General features: G+C 44.8%; 1 protein-coding gene across 1 annotated transcript; it reads right to left on the bottom strand.

The window, feature by feature from the left end:
* Positions 1-383: 383 nt before the first annotated feature.
* On the bottom strand, positions 384-8,525 carry LOC308326871 (uncharacterized protein). The gene is made up of 6 exons (XM_080779921.1): positions 8,399-8,525; positions 6,321-6,476; positions 5,083-5,288; positions 2,530-2,631; positions 1,278-1,341; positions 384-589 (listed from the first exon to the last, which is right to left on the bottom strand). Exons 2-6 carry the CDS (start codon positions 6,423-6,425, stop codon positions 545-547), a joined length of 522 nt encoding a protein of 173 aa, XP_080636047.1. The 5' UTR covers positions 6,426-6,476; positions 8,399-8,525; the 3' UTR covers positions 384-544.
* Positions 8,526-9,786: the final 1,261 nt, after the last annotated feature.

Genomic DNA, 9,786 nt, shown 5'->3' with positions numbered 1-9,786 from the left:
TGTGTGTGTGTGTGTGTGTGTGTGTGTGTGTGTGTGTGTGTGTGTATGTGTGTATGTTCTTATAGCCCAGCAAGGGTCTTTCCTTATAATCCAGATCCACTGGCTGCCTCTTTCTACCTAATCAAAACAAAGGATTCAGCTGCTCTGTTGTTCCAGAGCACTAGCAAACTCGGTGGCTAGGCTAGCTAGTTTCTTGGGACATTTGTGGTCGTAGTGACTACATCTGTCATTAAAAAAATATATTTATTCAGCGATTTTCTTAGTTTTAAGGGTAACTGTTGTAGAATTGCAATATTACACTTGAGGGTGTGGTTTAGCGTGATTATTGCCACTTCAGTGAAGGAACTCGACACACCCTCTCGTGTAATATTGCTTAGTTAATTCTCAGACAGTTAACCACACTTAAATCTTCAATACTTTGAAAACGTGTACTTGGTCTGCTCTTTTGCCACCCTATACACCAAACCTCTTTGCCGAGAAAATAGCCGATCTACAAGCCTGTAGATGGGCTCAAAGAAAAGTGTGTTGTTGGCGCCCTCTGTGGTCAGCTCATTTTGGACATGCGCTTGTTCAGACGTTGCATCTCCATCTGACACAGAAAGACAATCACATGGTTAGGCTGAATGGCATTCAATCAACTATACTAGATTGAGCTGATGCCATTTCAATAGTATGCATCACATATATGCGGACAAAATCTCTCTCTCTGTGGTACACACACACTATGGTTGATCTCAGTACCTAAAAAGCAGATCCGATTCATCGCCAAACCACAATAAATATATTGCTCATTTTATATTCAATAATGCATTCTTGAGTTGTCCTGACTGAAATACAATGGCAGGCATATTCAATTCAGAGAGACGAATGCCCAGGTGATCATTAAGTACCACAGACGAAAAACAGTCTAAGGGCCGATTCATACTCCTATTTTAGAGCCAAATAAAAGTCGGTTCGACGCTGTAGAGCCTACAGTACAATGTGACGTCATTAGAGGTTCGGGGGGGGGGGGGGGGGGGGGTACCGTCCTAAAGTCGTCTCTTCGGTGCTACTGAAAATTTCTGACGAGCCGAAACAGCTGTAAAATAGGAGTATGAATCGGCCCTTAGTCCAAATTTCATTCTGACCCCTCAACGAAAAGGCCTAGTTGTCCTGAACCCTTATCTATCATTTATACATTATGGATAAATAGTGTGGACTTAGACTGTTTTTATTCTGTGGCAGTTCATCACATACAATTCATTCGCACACCTTTTCATTTACTAGTATTTTCATACCTGCAACGTCAAGCGAATCCTCTTCTCCTCGTCCAGCTCATTCATCAGCAGTTTGATTTCTTTGCTAAAAAACACCCAAAGCTCAAATGAGTGCAAATACAACTTAAGACATCAGTGTTGATTTCGTCGACTAAAACTAAGACGAAAAATGTTCGCAGCGCGACGCGTTGTGAGCTTGTAGATCAGTCATTACGACGGCATCAAGGCCCGCCAAAATACATTTTGTTCGACTAAATCAACTGCAGATTTAGTCGACTAAAATCGTATGATATTTAATTGACAAAAACTACACTAACACTAAAACATTCCAGGCGACTAAAATGTGACTAAACTATTCAAAAGACTATGAGTAAAACTAAAATCAAATTTTGCTGCCAAAAACAACACTGCTCAGCATCAAGGGTTGACTTGACTTGGGGCTAAGTCCCATGTGACATACTAGCATCATGTACAGGAGAGGGCATGGCATGTTTTTATTTTCTTGTGACACCACATCAAAATTATAATATGTCCAACTGATTTTGATTGCCATATTCATAACAACCATTGCTTCTTCATTTGAAATATTTTCAGGATGTAATGATCATTAAAGCCCAAAGCAGGTTTAGGTTGCCTATACTCCTGCTCTGCGTCAAACTGCCTCACGCTAAAGGAAACAGCAGCTGATGAGAGACTAATCAAACAGTGTTGTTTTCGTCGACTGAAACTAAGACGAAAAATGTTCGTCGACTACCTTTTTCCACTGACTAAAACTAAATGGAAACTAAATGAAAACTAAGCTATGATGACTAAATATACCGACAGTTTCGTCAACAAATAAAAACTAGACTAAAATGTTAGGTAGGGACTAGAGAGGGACTAGAGAGAGGGACTTAGGTAGGGACAAGAGATCCAGCATAAGTCATTTTGCAATAAGTTGCATGCTGAAAATAGACGATCTACAAGCGTGACGCGTTGTGGGCTTGAAGATCGGGCTATTTTCAGCGAGTGAAAAGAAAACAGTCATTACGACGGCATCAAGGCCCGCCTAAATACATTTTGTTCGACTAAATCAACTGTAGATTTAGTCGATTAAAAACATATGATATTTACTAAATATTACTAAAACTAGACATAACACTATAAGACATTGCAGGTGACTAACATACCATGTGACTGAAACTAAATGAAAACTATTCAAGAGACTAAAACTAAAAACCAAAACTTGCTGCATGAAAAACCAAAACACTGTAATAATCAAAGGCTGAATTACTTGTGTTGACTCTTCATGGTGTCCACCTCGTCCCTCAGCCCTCGGAGCTCCACCTGCAGCCGCTCCAGGGTGGCCGGGCCGCTGGCCGTAGCTGGACTCCTGCTGGTGGGGAGACCAGAACCACACGGTTCATTTGAGGGACAGAAGTATCGGGTCCCCCGTCCCCCCATCCCACCTGGTCCCACACAAGTGATACTGCAGTACCGGGTTAGCAACTTACTACTTGAGTTGCTATCAAATACCTTGATGTCATATTCGACCATAGGCCTATTGGCTATATCATTTATAAACTCCTCTGGTGTCTCACATTTTGTTTTAAAATCATGCTTCATTTTTATGCTATTTTAACAGGCTTAATAAAAACACATCTTGCAGGAAGAGACAATGAGAGAGCTTTACAACAGAAGGCCAACTATTAGGGGACTAACTATTAGGGCATTTGAACACTGATGCCTGCCAGTCACAATGTGGGACAGACAGGGTCTCAATGTGAACACTGATGCCTGTCAGTCACAATGTGGGACAGACATGGTCTCAATGTGAACACTGATGCCTGTCAGTCACAATGTGGGACAGACAGGGTCTCAATGTGAACACTGATGCCTGTCAGTCACAATGTGGGACAGACAGGGTCTCAATGTGAACACTGATGCCTGTCAGTCACAATGTGGGACAGACATGGTCTCAATGTGAACACTGATGCCTGTCAGTCACAATGTGGGACAGACAGGGTCTCAATGTGAACACTGATGCCTGTCAGTCACAATGTGGGACAGACAGGGTCTCAATGTGAACACTGATGCCTGTCAGTCACAATGTGGGACAGACATGGTCTCAATGTGAACACTGATGCCTGTCAGTCACAATGTGGGACAGACAGGGTCTCAATGTGAACACTGATGCCTGTCAGTCACAATGTGGGACAGACAGGGTCTCAATGTAAACACTGATGCCTGTCAGTCACAATGTGGGACAGACAGGGTCTCAATGTAAACACTGATGCCTGTCAGTCACAATGTGGGACAGACAGGGTCTCAATGTGAACACTGATGCCTGCCAGTCACAATGTGGGACAGACAGGGTCTCAATGTGAACACTGATGCCTGTCAGTCACAATGTGGGACAGACAGGGTCTCAATGTGAACACTGATGCCTGCCAGTCACAATGTGGGACAGACATGGTCTCAATGTGAACACTGATGCCTGTCAGTCACAATGTGGGACAGACAGGGTCTCAATGTGAACACTGATGCCTGTCAGTCACAATGTGGGACAGACAGGGTCTCAATGTAAACACTGATGCCTGTCAGTCACAATGTGGGACAGACAGGGTCTCAATGTAAACACTGATGCCTGTCAGTCACAATGTGGGACAGACAGGGTCTCAATGTGAACACTGATGCCTGCCAGTCACAATGTGGGACAGACAGGGTCTCAATGTGAACACTGATGCCTGTCAGTCACAATGTGGGACAGACAGGGTCTCAATGTGAACACTGATGCCTGCCAGTCACAATGTGGGACAGACATGGTCTCAATGTGAACACTGATGCCTGTCAGTCACAATGTGGGACAGACAGGGTCTCAATGTGAACACTGATGCCTGTCAGTCACAATGTGGGACAGACAGGGTCTCAATGTAAACACTGATGCCTGTCAGTCACAATGTGGGACAGACAGGGTCTCAATGTAAACACTGATGCCTGTCAGTCACAATGTGGGACAGGGTCTCAATGTGAACACTGATGCCTGTCAGTCACAATGTGGGACAGACAGGGTCTCAATGTGAACACTGATGCCTGTCAGTCACAATGTGGGACAGACAGGGTCTCAATGTGAACACTGACGCCTGTCAGTCACAATGTGGGACAGACAGGGTCTCAATGTGAACACTGATGCCTGTCAGTCACAATGTGGGACAGACAGTGTCTCAATGTGAACACTGATGCCTGTCAGTCACAATGTGGGACAGACAGGGTCTCAATGTGAACACTGATGACTGTCAGTCACAATGTGGGACAGACAGGGTCTCAATGTGAACACTGATGCCTGTCAGTCACAATGTGGGACAGACAGGGTCTCAATGTGAACACTGACGCCTGTCAGTCACAATGTGGGACAGACAGGGTCTCAATGTGAACACTGACGCCTGTCAGTCACAATGTGGGACAGACAGGGTTTCAATGTGAACACTGATGCCTGTCAGTCACAATGTGGGACAGACAGGGTCTCAATGTGAACACTGATGCCTGTCAGTCACAATGTGGGACAGACAGGGTCTCAATGTGAACACTGATGACTGTCAGTCACAATGTGGGACAGACAGGGTCTCAATGTAAACACTGATGCCTGTCAGTCACAATGTGGGACAGACAGGGTCTCAATGTAAACACTGATGCCTGTCAGTCACAATGTGGGACAGACAGGGTCTCAATGTGAACACTGATGACTGCCAGTCACAATGTGGGACAGGGTCTCAATTTGTGGGATGCCTGAAAAGTCTTGGAAAAGAGGGACTGTCCCACTGCAAAGAGGGACATCTGGTCACCCTACCTGGTGGTGGTGATGGAGGCTGGCGTTGTAGCGTGTAGGACGGCAGAGAGTTGCTCTGCCGACAGAGGGCTGAGACGGGGAGGGAGGGGGCTGCTAAGGCGGGGAGGGAGGGGGCTGTCAAGACGGGGAGGGGGGCTGGCACCGGAGCGGTCGGCGATGACAGACGGGGCGCCGTTCAAACACCCGTTGGTTTTGATTTCGACCACCTGTGTGAACAACATATACTTTAGTTACTTATAGCAGATGAAGCATAACGCCAGGCCCATAACGCATGGAAACAGAATGCAAAGTCTTATTTTACCTCAAAAATTTTTATTAACAAATGTGACTCTTTTTGATACAGAGACAGTATAATGGCGTATAATGTCAAGAGCTGAAATCGACATGTAAATATGAAATGAATGCTTAAACATGTAGCTAGTTGTAATGTTGAGTCCACAGAAGTGAACCTTTCATGCCGGTTTTCTCAACTCGACTCTATAAGCCATTATCTCCAAAACTGGTGAGTCAAACTGAACAACCAATATGTTAATTTGAAGCTACGATTCCCTGCTTCCATGAAAACAATTTCAATGACTTAGCCTCGGTCAGAAACGCAGGGGAAATTCAGTTCCAGCTTCACAAAGCTGAGGGCTTCTCAGATGGTTATTATGAGACAGCAGCTATACTTATATAGGGGTTAAATGTCTTGCTCTTCGGCACATAGATCAGGGCTGGGAGACAAACCCTGTGACCTTCTGATTAGCAGACTGCCTCTCTACCCACCGAGGCTAAAGCTATGGCCGCCCTGTAGGTTAGAGGGGAAGCGTGAGGTAACTTTAAACCTCGGCTTATAGTTACGTATACTGTACATGACGCGGCAGTGGCTCAAGGGGTAGAGCGGCCGGAATGGCAACCGCGAGGTTCCCAGTTCGATTCCCGGGTTCACCCAGAGAGTTAGTGTCAAAAGTGTCCTTGAGCAAGACACTGAACCCCTAATTGCTCCCGATGTGCAGGTTGGTGCCTTGCATGGTTTCCCCCGCCATCGGTGTATGAATGCAATTCAATTCAATGTAACAATATATGTAAAGCGCCTTGGATAAAAGCGCTTATATAAAAGCTGCAAATAACGTTTATGTTCTAAAGCAGATCATCTCCATACAAAAACTAAAGCGGGTGGTGGTCGTGAGCCCGAAATGCAGACATAAATAACCACGGGTGTGAGTGAGCTATTACTACGTTTTATTATTAAAACTTACGACTGAAACGTGGTTGGATCCATTTTCTTGGAGTTCCGACGACTGGGAATGCAGGCTGTCCTCATCATGCGTTCCATTGGTCTGCTGTCCGTCCACCTCCATCATTCACGGAGTGTTACCTGGAAGTTCCGGAGCTGGTCTGTGAGAGACAGTCTGCTATAGAGAGAAAACAGACGGTAGATTTAATCTGAAGTGCCAGCTGGAATACAGGGAATGGCATCGTTGGGTGACCTTTAGTCAGGTTTTAAGTAAAATGTCAGGGTCTGGTGTGTCCTGTGCTGGTATGTGGATGGATGGCAAACCAAGTCATCTCAGATTGCTTGCATGTACCATCTCAGATTGCCATGTCGAAAGAGTCACGTTTGTCACAAGGACAACTGGGCCTGAAGAAACCAGTGTTGATTTTGGCAGCAAATTTCGATTTTTAGTTTAGTCATAAGTCTTTGGACTGAAACTTCATTTAGTTTGAGTCTTTTTCATCTTCGTTTTAGTCGACGAAAACAACACTGGCTGAAACAATCCAGACTTCCCTACATGCTTTTACAACATGTCTCTCCCCCCCCCCCCCCCCCCCCCCCCCCCCCACACACACACACACACACACAGAACTAAATGATCTGAATCTCTAATCAGGGTATGGTCTATCAGCTTGTTTGTTATGCAAGCATGACCTAAATAGTACCGTAACAGAGAATAAACGTTAAAAAAAACACTGTATGGGCAATATTTACTAAATAAGATTTGTGACTAATTTGGGACTAATGGTGCTTTCAGAAGACATTTGTACACACATGTTCAGATAATTATCTAGGAAATGAGGAAGTTCAGACTAGTATAATCATGAAAGTAACTTTAAATCACATCAAATTGGTGGTACGATTCTCAGTGAGTCACACATTACAACCCCCCCCAGAAAATTAAAAACGATATCCTCTCCATTGTCTTGCATGTGTCCTCCCACTGATCTCAGCCCGAGGACAGTATACTACGCAGTGATAAATACATTTGCTCAATGAAATTGTTACAACTTTATAAACTCACTACCTCCCATTAAAGCATTACACAGGGATACTCATTATACCGTCTGCAATGATAGAGGTTAAATGGCTTATGATGTAGGCTATAGGTTCCATGGTGGTTCAGAGTAGGCTACACACCACGGCACAAGGGCTCATAACATCTGAAGTGAACTTTGTTCTAGGACAGCAGTGGGCTATTCACAGCATGCCGGTATGTTGCTATAGGATATTAGGCTTTACAAGGAGTGAAGGCACGTTACAAGTAGCCTACTGGGATATAATATACATAGTCCAAATATGCATGTGTTCATTTTATACCCATTTGTAACTCTGAAAGTAATATATACAAATGGAGCCAAATTTGTATGCTCATGCCATTGATTAAATTAACATTTTTTACAGTATAAAATGGACAGGGAATGTCACCAACAGGTTTATAGTCGCACAATGAAAGGTCATTCAAAGCATGTTTCACTAACCACTGACTACACAACCAACATCGGCCTGATGGAGACCTATAGATTTTCTTTGCCAATTAATTAGATAAAGTATAAGTCGATCTTGTGGGTGGCGCTTCAGAGACATTGGAGTGTGCGGATGTTTCTTTGATGTTTGACTACATGACCAAACAATAACACGGCATATTACTCATAAAAACAAAAAACAAGAAAACGCACGAAGATTTACGCACAGAACGCGCGTAAACTGGGAACTCAACTGATGGGGGCGTGCGCATAGCCATATAGCTTTGGATCAAGGCTATCATAGTATCATAATAATTAATTATACCGGTATGCATTTTATCGAGTCTTGACTTTCGTGCAGATAAGACAGACTATAAAATACATCTGACGCACAAGTCTTGGTCAGTAGTGGACAACTGCGTGAACGAGGGTCTATGCAAAGAAAGAACAAACACAACACAGCAGTGAGTGACAAGTTAACTACAGGCATTAGTAAATTAGTGAATACACACAGACGGGCTCAAGGGCAGCGCCGTTCTCATGCACAATGGTTAATGATTTGCTACTGTTGTACACAATACACACACGCACTCACCTTGTATTGCCAGTAGCGACGTGACTCGCAGAAACGAAACACAGCAGCAACAGCAGACCACATGCGCGGTAACCAGACACCGTTCAGGGCCAAAATGCCATTGTAGCAGAGCCACCATGGTGGTGAGGTATTGTCGAGGCTAAGTTTAGCGCAGGAGGACAGCGGATCACTCAACGACCCTCACAAATATGCCTGGAGGAGGGGACAGGGGACTGCCCCGGCCTGCATGATGTGTGTCACCCGACTGTAGGACATGATGCATTTCACAACAAGACAGACGGAGGGCCGAGGGGGGCTGAAGGAATATAAACTGATTGATGGGCTGGCATGAAATAATACGAGAACAAATGGCTGCTTTCAATTTCATACAAGGAAATAAAATACTCGGTTCAATTATGGGGAGGGTACATACAAACCAATCGAAGACCTCTTCTCAATGTTGACCACAGATGTTAATGTAGGTCTTAATGTTTTCCAAAATGTCTTTATAAATATGCAGACTGAGACATCTCTCCAGGCCAGACCAGAGTGAATGGAAATATATGCCTCTCTTCAAGAAAGGTGTTTAGAGCGACTCACTGTTGAGCAGGACGTGTTCATTCCACTTCATTGGAGGAGCTTTAGGTGCCTAGAAGAGAAACCTGTGTGGTCATAGAATGAAAAGTGAAACACCGGTCGTAACGCCATGATGACCAGTGTAGCTCAGGACCCAAAAAGACAAATTAAGAAGTTTTCCCGGGACTCAAACTATTGTGAAAATGGTAGTTCAGTTAAGCTCACAAGACCAGCATTGTGAGCCTTGTACCTACCATTAGTAATGTTTTATTATTTTACGATTCATGTACGCTTATATATTTATGAGCCAAACGTGTCCCGAGTCCCGACCCACCATGTGGGATACTGCATTAAATGCTTCAGGTGTGACTGGACTTATTTAGGGTGCGTTCGGGAACCTGGTCAGTTTGATGAGTGTGGTGGGCGGTGACGTCACAGTGCGCGTTCAGTCAGTGTGCCTTATTTACGAACGACCACAGCTGTGAGGCATTCACACGAATCACACCGAACAACCCCAGCTTCAGGGTAGGGTCGCTCAGTGGACGACCCCAGCTTCAGGGTAGGGTCGCTCAGTGGACGACCCCAGCTTCAGGGTAGGGTCGCTCAGTGCGGGCACTCGGCACACCCGGTGCGCATCGCACTGGATTTTCGAACGTCAACGCACCGAGTGCACTGAATAAACGAACGACCAGAGAGCACACCAGTGCGTTCAGGGCACATTTCCGAACGCACCCATAGTCATAGCAGGCTGCAGACAGCGAAGGGCCATTCATTCACACTGCTCACTAGAACTATACAAGTAAGACGCGTGGCCGCAGGAAGCTCGTAAATTG

The sequence above is a fragment of the Protomyctophum bolini genome (genome assembly GCF_963924005.1).
Source record: "Protomyctophum bolini genome assembly, chromosome: 13".
Classification (NCBI taxonomy): Eukaryota; Metazoa; Chordata; class Actinopteri; order Myctophiformes; family Myctophidae; genus Protomyctophum; species Protomyctophum bolini.
This window is presented reverse-complemented; position numbering and strand designations above follow the sequence as displayed.

Coding starts and splice junctions, on each gene's coding strand:
- LOC308326871 (XM_080779921.1), bottom strand. CDS start 6,425: ATGATGGAGGTGGACGGACAGCAGACCAATGGAACGCATGATGAGGAC. Junction 1,342..2,529: donor ACCATGAAGAGTCAACACAA/GTAATTCAGCCT, acceptor GGTGTTTTTTAG/CAAAGAAATCAAACTGCTGA. Junction 590..1,277: donor GGATTCGCTTGACGTTGCAG/GTATGAAAATAC, acceptor TTTCTGTGTCAG/ATGGAGATGCAACGTCTGAA.